General features: G+C 47.2%; 1 protein-coding gene across 3 annotated transcripts in view; it reads left to right on the forward strand.

The window, feature by feature from the left end:
- Positions 1 to 15,386, forward strand: part of PSD2 (pleckstrin and Sec7 domain containing 2) — a 148,244-nt gene that overhangs the window by 33,326 nt on the left and 99,532 nt on the right. For 2 of the 3 annotated variants that reach the window (XM_084636393.1, XM_084636394.1), the window contains exon 2: positions 14,626 to 15,241. In XM_084636393.1, coding sequence (XP_084492519.1) covers positions 14,679 to 15,241 — 563 coding nt within the window. In that variant the 5' untranslated portion in view covers positions 14,626 to 14,678. Of the gene's footprint in view, positions 1 to 13,624; positions 13,668 to 14,625; positions 15,242 to 15,386 lie in introns of those variants that run through there. The other variant, XM_084636392.1, reaches the window with a different exon arrangement.

The following is a 15,386-nucleotide window of genomic DNA, read 5'->3' on the forward strand; positions in this document are numbered from 1 at the left end:
CCAAGCCAAACTGCTCTCTCCCTCTGTCCCCACTTGCTTGCCCCAGCTGCCTCTTTCAGGCCAATGCTTTGAACTTTCACATTGGAGCTGGGTGAGTTTGTTTTCTCCTCCTCTCCAGTGCCCCGTGAGCTGCATCACAATGTGACCTTCTCCTCTGCCTTTTCCTTCTGCCTCTCAATCTCGTCTGTTTGAGTCTTGATACAAAACAAGAAATAAACAGTCCCCTTTCAAAGAGCAGCAAGCCCAGCAACATTCCCTTCATCGCTGAAGGATAGCCCCAGGAGCACTGAGGCAAAAGAGGCATGTACCTCAGATATCCCAGCCTGCCTTTAGCATAGTCTAAAGGCTTCCCCCTCCCCATGTTTCTCCTGCCTTCATGAAGAAGAATACAAATAATCTACAGTAGCTTTTCCAAGTTTCTCTGTGCGGTAGCGCAGTGGGAACCCTTCCAGATCTGAATACAGGGAGGAAAATTAAAAATAAATAATTTCCACTAGCCATTCAGCTTCAACAAGAGCTGGTAGGTTTCCAAACCAAGCTCATAAAAGAACTGCTGTGTTGTGTCCAGCCATAACTAAAATCAGGCAAACTTGCCTCATTTGTAACCATTCCCTTTGTAATCAACTCTCTTCCAAAACTCGCAGCAGCCCCAGTCTTTGTCTCCACCACAAACACAAGGAAGAAATAAGCAGACAGAACCTGGAATGACCACAGGGAAGTTTACAGGACTCCGAGGCAGTGCTCTGAGAACAAACAAAGGGCACGTTCATTCTGAAGCCATCGATCATTAATCCTCCCCCTCCATGGGAACCTCAGAAGGGAGCAATTCAGTGGCATAGAAGCCGCACCATCTAAAGGAAGATCTACCAGTTGGGTATGTGTTTGGGTGAAATATTCTACCACTGGAGGTTCTGGACAACAGCCATGACTAGGATGAGCAGAAGCAGACATAGCTGAGCTAACTTGGGTCCCAGAGAAGTAAAGATCTGGGTAATTACTCCCAGCATTAGCCACCGATGATGCTTCACTGCTCTGGTACCCAAGTTTAAGGCCTCACAGGTCTAGAACCCAGGTTTCCAGAGTTACCAGGCAGCTAGCCTCTCCATCATGCAGCAGCAGCAGCAGCTGTAATCATGTTGTGCTCCACTTCCCATGACCTGCTGTGGACATGGACTTGGGGAAGTTCCACCTCAAGAGTTTGACAGACAGCAGCTATATGGCTCCTGATTGGCTCCCTGCCCTATATAAACTCAAGGACATTCCAGGAAGTGTCCAAGCAATGGTGTGGATTGCCTGTAGTTGCCATGACTTCTCCTGCAAGTTGCAGCCCCTCTTCTGGCTCCTCCAGAACCTCCTTAAGTTCTACCTGCACTTTTCCCCACCCGTCCTGATTTATGTGCACTCCCTTTCTGTGGCTCAATGGAGTCACAGGGCCCCCTCATCAACCTCCTCCTGCCCCTGGCCAAGGTGGCTGTCCACCATACCAGGAGAAGGAAATTGGATGCGGGGGTGCTCTGTGACTGCAGGGCCTATTTCCGATCATCCCTCAAGTCACGTCCCCAGGCTGAGTTCCTGGGAGCCATGTCCACTGGCTCCCTGGACACCTTCGAGGAGCAGTGGACGCTGTCTGGGGTTCTCTGTTCGGTGTCCCCCTCTCGCTCCCTGTTTATATCCCTGTGACTTTTACTCCTGTCCCTGGGTTTTTCAATTGTTGTCCCCTGGATTTATTTGATCACTGGTCTTCCCCTTAGGCTAGGGGAAGGGGGCAGGGCTTGAGATGTGGGCATGCTCTTCCCCGGCAATTCAATAGGTGCTCCTGCTCCTGGCTTGATTTGGACTTTGCCTCCTGAAACCTGACTTGGACTCTGGCCCTTGGCATCTACCCTGGCCTGGAACCTGACTATGAACTCCTCTGCTCCTCCCTGTGTCAGGTTTGTCCTTGCTCTGAGCCTTGGCCCTGACTGCCCTGGTTGGGATCCTGACACCAAGCTAGGTAGGTTAAAGTTAGCTTGTGGCTGGCTATGTAGGGTGCAGTCACATCCTGTGATTGCAGTGTAGATTTACCCTTGGAAAAGAGATAATCCCTGCCCTGCTGGGTTTACAATCGAGACTTCAAAAGACAAAGGGTAGGGAATGGGGCTACAAAGTGAATGAGTATGGTGAGGAGCCTGTAGTGCTGTGCTACTTACCTGAACTGTTGAGGTTGGCTTTCTTGTGGCAAATAAGCTATCCAAGGTTTGCCACCACATGCTGTCAGCACATGTGTACTAATAAGGATAATAATAATTAAGGCTACAATTATGTCACAGAGGTCACGGAAGTCACTGAATCCGTGACTTCCATTGACCTCCGTGACATTTTCTGCCCTGGGGCTGGAGCTCCCAGCCAGTCCCCACCCCCCACAAAGCTCCCAGCCCCTGCCCTGGTGGGGGGACCCTGCTGCTGCCCTGCTGTGGCAGGCAGCGAGGACTCCCTGCAGCTCTCCAACCATGGTGCGTGACGGGGGAACTCCCCACAGCTGGCCTGCCATGGTGGGCAGCCAGGGGACCCTGCAGCTGTCTAGCCTCAGCCAGCAGCTGGGGGATCCTGCAGCTCCCAGCTGCCCTGGGGGCTGGCGGACCCTGCAGCTGCCCAGCAGCAGCAGGCAGCAGGGACTCCCTGGGGGACCCTGCAGCTGTCTAGCTGTGGCCAGCAGCTGGAGACCCTGCAGCTCCCAGCTGCCCTGGAGGTGAGGGGACCCCGCAGCAGCCCAACCGCACAGGCAGGGGGACCCCAGAGCTCCCATGCACCGCAGCGATGGGGGACATGGGAGCCCCAGCAGCAGTGGGTGCTGAATCCGCCTACCCCTTTAGTCAGGGACATGATTAGTGAAAGTCAGGGACAGGTCACGGGCTTCCGTGAATTTTTGTTTATTGCCTGTGACCTGTCCCTGACTTTTACTAAAAATATCTGTGACAAAAACTTAGCCTTAATAATCGAGCAGGTGTCTTTCTAGCGAGGACCTACAGGGACTGGTTCTTAACATTGCTATTTAACATTTTTATCAATGACCTGGAAGAAAGCATAAAATCATCCCTGAGAAAAGTTTGCAAATAGCCCCAAAATGAGGGGAGGGGTAAATAATGAAGAGGACAGGTCACTGTTGGAGGGATCTGGGTTGCTTGGTAAACTGGGTGCAAGCAAACAATTTTTTAATATGGCTAAAAGTAAATGTATACCTTTGGGAACAAATACCATAGACCACACTTATAGGATGGGGGACTGTATTCAGGGAAGCTGTGACTCAAACAGATTTGGGGGTCAGGGTGGATAATCAGCTGAACACAAGCTTGCTTTGACCAAAAGGGCTAATATGATCCTGGGATGCATAAACAGGGGAATCTCAAGTTGGAGTAGAGAGGCCATTTTACTTCTGTATGTGGTGCTGTCTGGACCCAGCTGGGAGGGCACTGAAAGCACAGGGGAGACAGGCTCCCTGCTTCAGTTTCCCTGCTTCAGTTTGGGCCCTCATCGGTCCTGGTCTGGCTCATGGCAGGGAAAGTTCTGTTCAGTCCCCTGCTTCCCCAGGCAGGAACATGCTCAATGCAGACAGAATCTTCATGAATTTAGCTACAAAGCTGTAACAAATCTCAACTGAGGATGTGCAAATTGCAATTCTCACTCTCTTCCCCCCCTCCCCACAAGGCTTATAACTGGGCTAAATGTGGGTGAATTTTCACAGGATGGCAAAACCCAGCCCTGACACAGAGGCCACCTCTCTACCAAATTTCAATCCCCACTCCAAAGCGCAGAGGTGCTAGAGCTTCTCATAGAAAAGGTCACCAGAATTCTTTAACATGGGCATAACAATGTATGTTTTCCTAGCCTCATTCTTGGAAACAGCCAAACAATTTTGGCTGAACTTTCCAAAAATAATGCAGCCTGAGGCAGACAACCAACATGGAAAATTTCAGCCCAAATGGTTGAACTTTGGCAAAGTTACATGCAAATGAAAACAGGGTCTTATAATAGAAAGTGTTGGACAACCTTAATAGGTGGTGCTACCAGCCCTGTCTGTAATAATAATGTATAGTTATATAACAATATCATTGCCAGTAGGGCCTAGCAGTATTACAGCTTACACTGACATCGAAACAGAAGATTTAAGGGTCAGGAAGGAAGGCTGAACAACCAGGAAATGATTACTCACTACGCACAAGGTTCCATGGTATGCATTCATACCTAGAGGAAGATTGAATATGCAGTCCCTGGGAGACTACAGGAGACTTACCCCTAGACTCCTAGTGAGTCTCTAACAAAGCCAGGAATAAAATCCCAGTCCCATCACCCCTGGAGCATCTCCTAGAAGAAGCAAGCCTGTATACTGTCAGCCCTTGAGACATCCCTGATGCATATTTCTTACTATTTTGTGTGCAGATCCATATTCTTCATATGCATGGAAGGAGGCTTCCATGCATGTTTGAGGCCTCTTGGCAAACCGAGTGCACATTGACCCATGACAAATCCAGCAGGTCGCTAGCCAGAAGATTTGTGGTCACCATCACCAATGCTTGAGGCATATGCAGGGTTTGGGTAGCCGAAGCTTCTCAGAAGCTCCAGACATGTAGCTTGTTTATAAGAGCCAATAGCCCGATCACCTGCCCGTCTGCATCTTGGGAGGGGAAGAATGAGATTGACACAGAGATCAGCAGTAGCAGCCAACAGCAGCAGGAGAACCAGATGTCCTTCCCCTGTTGGTACCAGCAGGAGGGAGGCCTTTGTATAGTTTGGAGGACTGGAGGAGCCTGAGTCCTCATGGTGATGTTGCACATGCTCCTCTTCTGAACAGCTGCTGCTGTGGTAGGCCCTAGGGCTGGGTTGAGAGGGTGACAGGACAGCAGGGAGCACTGTGCTTCAGCCCCTGCAGGGCAGACAAGCACTGCAGCTGCTGTGCACAAGGGCTGAAGCATCGCCCTGAACGTTGCTGCTACCTTGTAGAAGAGGGGGACCCAATTCTGCCATCCCTGAACTTTAATACGATCTGAAGAGTGGGTTTCTTCAAGGGGGCTGTGGACTTTGCAGCACCTGCAGAGGATGACTCATCTCAGTCCTGCCTCTCTTCCCTGTCACAGTGACTGTGGCACGAAGCCAATAAAGGGAATTAGTCCATTTCTCAGGCGAGTGAGTCAACGAGGCACCTGGCCTCTAAATGCAGGCTTTTTGCGTCTCTGCCGAGGGCTCTTTTGCACCATTCTATGCCATCAAACATTGCAAAAGAAAGTGCCCTGGCCCAATAGATCTGAGGGGTCCACAACTGTGGAGAGATGGGTTCTTTTCCTGGTTCTACCACTTGGCCAAATCACTCAGCCGCCTCCTCTGTATCATGGAGATAACAGTACTGACCTCGGTGAAGTGCTTTGAGATCTAGGGATGACAAGAGTGAGCTGAGCTCCTGCCTGTTGGTTTTTGTGTTCTCAGGTGTAATTTCTCTTATGCTAGTGCATTAAGGAAGCAGAGTCTTTGAACAGAGGGTGACTCATAAAATATGTATTTTATTACACTCATTATTATTATTATTTTATTAGTGGTATTAATAATAGTATTCATGTGAATGGTGACTATCCTGAATAGTAGATATTACAATGTATATACCACAGCACTTTAGGTGTAGGCAGCAACAAGTAGAAACACCCATATCAACAAGAGAATACCAGGTCCCCAACCTGCAGTGCTTACATTCTCAAGACTCAAACAAGCAGCAGACAGTGGAAGGGTCTGTGGAATTCAGCTCACATTAGTCTCATGGAACAGATGGATTTGTAGGAATGATTTGAAAAGCCTACTTTACCAGGGTAACTGACCAGCTCAGTGTGTGTTACATGTCCCCATGGAGCTGGCTTCTGCCACCAACTGAGGGGTGGCTCATTTAGCTACAGGGCTACACTTCTAATGCCAAAGGTTCTGGGTTTGTTGACCCCCTGATGACCAATGGTGGGAGTCACTACAAAGAGAAAGTCAGAAGACTCTTGTCAGCTACTAAGGGCCTTCCTGTGCAGATCTAACATACCTGGGGTGTATCTAAGTACAATGGCGATGAGTGCTGAGAGCACCACGAGAAAGGCAGAGAGAGAAGGTTAACTTGCTGTTACTATTATTGTTCCAATTAGATGGAGTCTTCGTGCATCTTAGGAACCCACTGAATATCTGAACTAATCAGCTGTGGGAACTGTTCTGAGATGATGTAAAACATCAGCTGATCCTTTCACATTGATAGATTCCAAGATGAGAAGGGGGAATCTCCAGGAAGAGATGAGAGGCTATTTTGCCTCGGTATTTGGCACTGGTGCAACCAATGCTGGAATCTTGTGTCAAGTTCTGGTGTCCACAATTCAAGAAAGCTGCTGATGAATTGGAGAGGGTTCAGAGAAGAGCCATGAGAATGATTAAAGGATCAGAATTGTTCTAGCCATGTTGGTCCTGAGATATTACAGAGAGAAGGAGCGCAATGTAATACCTTTTATTGGACCAACTTCAGAAGATATTACCTCAGCCACTGTGTCTCTAAAGGATTAGAAAACATGCCTTATAGTGATAGACCGAAGGATAATAAAGAGGAGGTTAAGGAGTGACTTGATCAGTCTGTAACTACCTACGTTGGGAACAAATATTTTATAATGTGTTTTCCAACAGCAGACAAAGGTCTAACGTGATCCAAAGGCTGGCAGTTGAAGCTAGACAAGTTCAGAGTTGAAGTTAGGCATAAACTTTTAACGGTGAGAGGAATTATCCACTGGAACAACTTACCAAGGGTCATGGTGGATTCTCCATCACGGACAATTGATTTAAAATCAAGATTGGATGTTTTTCTAAAAGATCTGCCGTAGGAATTTTGGGTAAGTTCTACGGCCTGTGTTATACAGAGGGTCAGGCTATCTGATCCCAATGGTCCCTTCTGGCCTTGGAATCGATGAAATAAAAAAGAAAACACAGTAAGGGCCAAATCTCTCCTTTGCCTTGATGCCTACAAAACTCTTGACCATGGTTAGGCAGGAGTCTCAGCACACCAGCAGCCTAACAGGCTGACCAGTATTGTCTCACTGTTTCCTTGTACTCCCCCATTGTCTCTCTGTATCCATCTGGTGTCTCTTGTCTTATACTTGGATTGTAAGCTCTTTGGTGTAGGGACTGTTGTTTTGTTCTGTTTGGACAGTACTTAGTACAGTGGGATCTTGGTCCAGCTCTGGCGCTCCCCAGTGCTACAATAATAAACCATTTTTCTGACGGTTTCCACTGATGAATTTGGAATTGCACAAGGTCTAAGGACAGGTGTAAGGTGTGTACTCAGTATTTATTCAGTCCTTGTTCAGAAAAAGCTCTTTGGACTCAATGGGAGGTTTGTCTAAGGACTAAGGATTAGATAAGGGCCCCAGGAAAAAAGCAACTCTCTGAGCCTATCTAGCCTACAAATCAGGCTCAAAACCAGAATCTACTTCTGACTGGAGGAGGCAGGTAGAAAATAATTCAACAGCACTCTAGTGACAACTTCAGCAGACTGCCACTCATCCCTGCTGGTTTCTGTAGGTCCCAGGGTTTTTCCTGGTTTCTGTTGGCTTCTAGTGGTATCTAGCAGATGAAATTAGTAGATCAGTTGTTCTGGGAACAAGTATTTCCAGGAAATGTTGGACAAATAGCCCCATTACTCTGCTCCAAGTCCTAGTTGGTCAGCCGGAAGCAGTGGAAAACATCTAACATGGATTTCCACTAGGAGGCAGGGGCAGCGGCTCTCAAACTGTTCTCCACTTCTCACTTAAGTGCACCTTTTCAAACTGTGACTTACTTTTATTTGGTCTCTTGTTGCAGCCTGTAGTTGTCATGCATTGGTTAGGACAGTTTGGGCTACATTTACAAACCCAGATGCCTCCAAGTACACTACATATGTGACTGTGGGGAAATCCACAGGCACTAGATGCAGATGCAGACTGGGTAAAACTGAATGTGCAAAAATTAGTAGTGCCTGCACACTTACCCACTTAGCTTGTACGCCTGCCAGTGGTGTGTGCGCAATGCCCTGCTGGTGTCATTGTGCGACTTAGGCACCTGTGTTTGGAAACATGGCACTTTGTGACCTCATCCCATTGCTGGAGTGACATAGGCTGCTTTATTTCACCCAGGCACAGAAGGGATTCTGAATGCAGCATTAGAAATGCTGAACATAGCCAAGTCCCACAAGCATTGGGAGAGCTTATCCACATTTTCTGTTGATTTCTAATGGCCATCAATATTGCTAATGAGGGGCTTTGAATTTCCAAAGGGACACAAATGAATCAATCAAATAGTGAGAGAGACTGCCTGTAGTGAGGGGAAAGCTATACAGGGATGCACTATGGGTGTATATCAATAAAATGGCCTTGCCCCAAGTCCTGGACTGAGTGATAGGGCACCTTTTTCACAACTCTCCATAGGTCCAGTGAATTCTTATTTACAAGGATTGGGGAGGGTACTCCATCGTGGCCTTTAAGAATAAGATTCGTGGCTAGCAGTTTGAGCATGTGTGCAGTAGTGGTGTTTAGTTGGCCTGAGGAATCATAGAATCATAGAATATCAGGGTTGGAAGGGACCCCAGAAGGTCATCTAGTCCAACCCCCTGCTCGAAGCAGGACCAATTCCCAGTTAAATCATCCCAGCCAGGGCTTTGTCAAGCTTGACCTTAAAAAAGGACTGGTGCTTCAGTTTATATGTCATAGCTTTCAATGAGAGAGACAAGCTAAATCCTATAATAGAATCATAAATATTATACTGTGGAGGGTCACACTTGAAAAAACCACACCTCGTTAGATACTAAACAGTACCACAGGCTAGTTGGGTCTGTTACGATTTCAGTCCATGGAAATCAGAAGAATGCCATTCAGCTATGCTGACTAGGGCTAGGTGAATTTTTTCAGAGAATAGTAAATTTGTCAAAGTGCATTTTTCAGGGCACCAATACCATTTGTGAATTCAAATTCAGCTAATTGATTCAGCTGGGAAAAAAACCCTAACTTGGAAATGTCAGAATGGTTCATTTTGACATTTGGTTTCAAAACAATGTTTTTGAGATGAAATGTTGATTTGAAACATTTTCTAAATGAAATGTCAATTCAATTGACTTTTGAAATATTTGGGTTGCTCTGAATGAAATTTTTTCAGTTTTTTGTTTGGTTCAGAAACACTCTCTCCCCACCAACCCCACCCCCAAAATCCAGTTTTGGTTCAAAACTGACTGCTTTGAGGGGGGCGGGTAGATTTGTTTGGTCTGGCCACTGAACTAAAAAAATCAATGTTGACCAACCAGTGTTCCCATTCAGAGGTACAGTATATCCATGGGAGGAGGGAGTTAACTACAGTAATATATATCCTAGAATAATACACAGGGGGATAGATTAGATGATCAACAGAAAGAGAAATGAACTAGATTATTGGCCTGAAAATGCTTTAACCCAAGTACTGGTTAACTAGAATTCATTAAAGCTGGTTCAAACAACTGCCGGTATTACCCATTTCCACCTAGCTATTTGATCATTTACTCAGCACCTCTTCCTGGGGCTGGAGGGTGGGTGGCAATTCAGAGCGATGCGAAAGAAAACAAAACAAATGCTAGGGAGGAAAGGAAAAGAATCAGATCTCTCTAGTTAATGTGATCCTGCAAATATTAAAAATTGCCCTAGTGTGTTAGAGCAGTATTCAGTCGTGGTGTGAACCTAACTCCAGTAAAACAGCAAAAAGCAAGCATTTATATTAAACGTGGTTATAATGATCTTGCTCATGGCAGATGAGTGGGGAGCGTGGCTGTTTTGTGCCGGTGTATAATGCAAAGGTAGACTTACTGCTGTAATGGTGAGTAGGACGTAGATAGGCCCTGACTATCATGTGCCGTAGCATGAGGAGTTCTGTTATGCTACGTCCCATGGAACCCTTTACCACCTCAGGAGACATCACTCCAATGGTGTCCTAGTTTGCTCCTTCTGTCCTACAAATTCAGTGATGTCAGCACCAAACACACACAAATACAGAACCTGTGGCCAGCTTTCAAAAGGAAGCCAATCCCTCAACACGTTGATCTCAGTAAAAAGAAAATCTTCAGTCTCTTGAGGTCTGGGTGTTGATGTGACTGGCTTGGGTAAGGAAGGGGAGATTGCTGTGTGGGTGTTGAAAGCTAGTCCCTCCTCTAGGTGGTATATCACAAAATCATAATGGGATCTGGCCTCTGCTTTTCTTCTCAGCAGGGTTCTTTGCCTGGCACTCTCCAAGCCCATTCTGCTTTCAGGAGAGTTCCTTGCTTAAAACAAGATGCTGTCGCCGAGCTCAGTCTAAGAGAAATGTGACCTTCTTCTCTCCTTGGTCATTTTCAAGGACCCCTAGGAATTGCTGATTACTCTGCTTCAATCTCTTCTCCATTATGGGATGTTATTTTTGCAGACACGTAGGCTAGCTGAAGCTCTGTGCTAGCCATGCCTGATCATTTCAGCCATCTCATTCTCTTGACCCAATTCCAGGTTGTTCTGTCTGCTCCACTCTGCAGCCTTCTAAGTCATAGAATCACAGAATATCAGGGTTGGAAGGGACCTCAGGAGGTCATCTAGTCCAACCCCCTGCTCAAAGCAGGACCAATCCCCAATTTTTGCCCCAGATCCCTAAATGGCCCTCTCAAGGATTGAACTCACAACCCTGGGTTTAGCAGGCCAACGCTCAAACCACTGAGCTATCCCTCCCCCCCAAGTCCATGAAAGCGTGTGGGGAGAGCATAGATTCTGGTCCCTACCTACGGACGCAGTCCTGCACAGTGCTTGAGTATGCGTAACCCACACAGCCTGCCTTCTGGGGCAGGCAGGGCCCACTCCCTAATGAAAGTATTGGAGATGGGCTAAAGAGGCAGTGTTGGGATCTGGACCCAGATCGGGTTTGGGCTGTCCTGTGAGTTTTGAGGCTAACTCAAGACTGGGGCTTGGGTTCAGATTCAATGGTGCCAAAATCTCATGAGCTGTTTATGTGCCATTGTGACCCTGAATGGCAGAACCCTTGCAAGAGCAGCCATTCTCATGAGCTTTCCACTGCATCTAAACTGGAACCAGAAAACAAGGCCCCTTCTGGGTTTGGGTCTGGCCTGGAACCAAAAGCACAGTACTGGGTTCAGCTATGATGGTTCAGATCTAACATTCCCTGGCTTCCAAAGGGGGCCCAATTCCAGGTCCTGACATAAGCCTATATTTCCTTGCTGTTGCTTGGAAGTGTTGGGCATGGAAGGCAGCATCCAATGGCCACCCCCACTGGTCTCTCTGACACACTGTGCAGTGAAATGGGGGGAGGGATAGCTCAGTGGTTTGACCATTGGCCAGCTAAATCCAGGGTTGTGAGTTCAATCCTTGAGGGGGCCATTTAGGGATCTGGGGCAAAAATTGGGGATTGGCTCTGCTTTGAGCAGGGGGTTGGACTAGATGACCTCCTGCGATCCCTTCCAACCCTGATATTCTATGAAATGTCCATTGTGCAGCACAGCCAGACATTCCTGCTTTTCAAGCGTTCCTTGCTCTCCAGGGGGAAGGAGAAGAGGGGATCATCTCTATTTATTGCCTTTCCATTCTCTCCATCACTTTTCCAGTTTCAGACTAAAGATTCTCACAGTTCCACCTCTTTCATTGGGTCAGAACTTGTAACACAGGCAGCAGAGCTAGCTGAATGTATTGTGTTCTCAAGAGCCAATATGCATTTGTGCTGAGGGAGTAGCCAATTTCAATCACAATAATTATTAATAGTTGCACTTATGTGGCATCCAAACATTTCAAAGCCTTTTACAAACATTAATTAATCCTCACAGCCCCCTGATAGTACAACATTATCCCTATTTGACACATACGGGAACTGAAGCAGAGAAATGGAATGATTTGCTCAAGTGAGTAAGTTAGCAGCAGAAATAGGAATAGACCCCAGGAGTCCCAGCTGCCTGGGTCCTGCACTAACCAATGTCACATCCTCCTCCTTTGGGTGAAGAAATCATTTTTCTTTCTAAATTATTTCAGATGCCTCTACACTTCTGCCTGAACCCCAACAATACTGAAACCTTAGCAATATTTAAGTTCAGTGTGTAGGTCACTGCTTTCAGCTGCATGCCAAGGCTGGATATAAACTGAAACTATTTTATATGCAAATACAGTTTTGTAATCAGCAACAACTTACTTTATTTGCAAGACTGGCATCAATATCTGTTAAAAAAAAACTAAGGTGCATTTTTATAGTGCTGTAGATAGATAGGCAGATAGATAGATAATTTGTCCACTGTGCTATGTTGACCTTCTTTTGTCCTGCCTGGGTAGCGATTCTTAGGATATTCATAAAGGACACATTTGTGATGGTCTTAAGTGGCAGCTAGATGACATGTTTCAGCAATATTTATGTGTAGGGGAAAGAAGTATTACTCTGGCAGTGAAGGAACTATTTTTAAATAGAGAAAGTCAGCAGGACTAATTTTGCAAGTCTGCACATCTCTGCTGTACTACAAGGTGTTATAAAAATTGCAACTAGCCCACTTCTTATTCCCACGCCCCGGATTGAATCAGCCTTTTAACTGGGAGGTAACATATCAACAGACACATCTGGGAGGAAGTACCCCATACCTCCGAGGCTGCAACGACATTAACCTGTCATGCTGCAGTGTTTCCAAATAGCCCTGTGCCCCCCCATGAGTCTGCTAACCGAATGCAATATTTCCCCCACACCAGTGGGTGCCCAGACCCACCTTGGTGCTTCCCCTAATATTCTGACATCTTCTGGAGCTTCACTCTACTCACCACTGGGACATCTATCCTCAGGTACCAACAGCTGTGCAGAGTCATCTCTCTACTGATGTGCTTCCCACCATGAAAACTCCCCTACCCAACCTTCTCTCTCACCAGTGGGTGTGCCAGCCAGCTGCAGCACCCCCTTATGGGCATGCTAACTGGCAGCAGAACCCCATGCACCAGCAATCTCTGGCTTCCAATTGCAACCTTCCCATGAAAAGCAGCCTTCTGGGCAGGCAATGAATCCACTGCCAACCATAATCACGGTTGTTGTTAGGTGTTATCATAGAACTGGAAGGAACCTCGAGGGGTCATCTAATGCAGTCTCCTGCACTCAAAGCAGGACTAAGTATTATCTAGACCATCCCTAACAGGTGTTTGTCCAGCCTGCTCTTAAAAATCCCCAATGATGAAGATTCCACAATCTCCCTAGGCAATTTATTCCAGCGCTTAACCACCCTGACAGTTCGGAAGTTTTTCCTAATGCCCAACCTAAACCTCCATTGTTGCAATTTAAGACCATGGCTTCTTGTCCTATTCTCAGAGGCTAAGAGACCTCATCCTGGCCCCAGACCCCATTGCTGTGCAAATGCAGATCAAAAAATGGTCTCTGCACCATGGATCTTATATTCCAAGTATAAGACAGGAGACAACAGATGGAAACAGACAGGTGGGGGAGCACAAGGAAACACTCAGACAGTCTGGGTCAGCATGACACTCAGTGGGTTCAGTCCACCACCAGCCTAACCGTTGTCAAGGTTGTTGTAGGCCTCATGGCAAAGGAGAGTTTTAAGCTGAGGGGGGAAACATGGCAGCAGCATTTCTGGTGCTACCAGGCCATTCCCTGAATGACTGCAGCCTTAGCTCCAGGCCTGGGTATGATGCTAGAGCATGGAGCAGCCCTCATTGTCAATACCCACTGCCGTGGGTGGAGATTAGTTCGGCACCTTCCAAACACCAGCCTGTTTTCTGTCTGTGTGGTGTGACAGGGGCTGTGGTGATATGGTTGGGGCTGCCAGAGTTTTGGACAGAGCGATACACCCATGTCAATAGCCACTGAGTCCTGCTCAGTGCTGTGACAGCCTGTGAGATCTTGTTTGTGAGCCATTAGCCATGTGGCCCTGCCAAAGGCTTCAAAGGAGCAATATCTGCCCCACTCTGACCTATAACGGACACCTCCCACAGTCCAGTAGGCACCAGAGCAGGTTTTCAGCAGGGCTGAATCTGGGAACCTCTGGATTTAAAAGCATGTAGCTCTAATGCCTGTGAAAGCACTGTTAACTAAAAGGCTGTAGAAGACTCATAAATCTTTATATATGGTCCAAACACTAGAGGAGGACAGAGCCACAGCATGAGCATGGGAACAAGTGCATTTGAACTGGGCATACTGACTATTGATATGACTGTGCAGACTCACAGGCGCGGGCTCTGCACTTTTCTGAGAGGGTTATGTTGGAAAACAGGCCACGCATGTGCCTTCTTGTGTCTCCTGCTGCTCAGTGAGGAGGGGCTGATATTTTGGGACTGTGGCTGTGTTCGGATCATATGATTGCTTTCCTCTGTTGCATAGGCCATACACACAAAGAATTTTGACATATGCCACCTCTCCTGGCTTCTATTTTAAGGCAAGGGCATGAGTTTTCAAAGTTTTCAGCCCACTCCAGCCATCACCTCCGAGAAGTGGCACCCACGCAGCTGTGGCCCAGGAGTCTGAATTGTGGTGGAATACGTGTTTGTCTCATTCCTCTGCACTTCGAAACTGTCATTAGACAGTAATATCGTTAACTGTGACAATTTCAGATGCTCACGAGTTTCTGTTTCTTCTCCTTTGTAGATAATACTGAGCCTGAGTTAACCAAGGGCAAGCCCTGTGAGAACAAGCTGAACATGAATGAAAACATTCTCTGTCCATTATCTTCTGTGGAGTATAATGAGCCACATACCTCGGGCTTGCAGCTAGCCATGTTAGCCTGTAATAATGGGAGTGAACAGCCAGCAGAGCCCACAAATCCCTCCAATGAAAAACCCAGCCGCCTCCTGAATAGCGCTGAGCCACCCAGAGCAAAGGAACGCAGAAGCCCAGCCAATGACAGCACCGGCCATGGGGCCGAACATCTGGAAACGGCACCAGACCTGTGGAAGCAGAGTGAAATGCAGAGAAACAGGCTACAGCAAGTGCAATCAGAGAGTGACAGCAGCAGTGCCAACGGTTTGGTGCTGACGAACGGCTTGCATACAGAGTTTGAGCTGAGGAAGGAGAGGGACTTTGATGGCAAGGAGGTAACGGAGAAGCAGGGTAGCGCGGCATCAAGGAGAAGTGATGCTGACTTGGAGAAGAGGGACTTGCCAAGCAAGGAGCTGTATAGCGAGCTGCTCAGTGGTGTGCATTTGGAGACCTTCCTGGACTCTCCAGAGGTGCTAAGTGCTGAGGATGCAGAGGAACAGCTAAGGTAACTGGGATTCTCTCTCAATTTGTTTCACTGCTCGGATTAATGTGCATCATATTTCCCCCCCCTTAAATCTAGGTGGGGAACCAACAGGTCTAAAGCTCTCTCATGGCTGGCTTTGGCCCCAAATGTAACCCTCCTTTACTGT

This window comes from Lepidochelys olivacea, assembly GCF_965140295.1.
Source record: "Lepidochelys olivacea isolate rLepOli2 genome assembly, chromosome: 8".
Lineage (NCBI taxonomy): Eukaryota > Metazoa > Chordata > Testudines > Cheloniidae > Lepidochelys > Lepidochelys olivacea.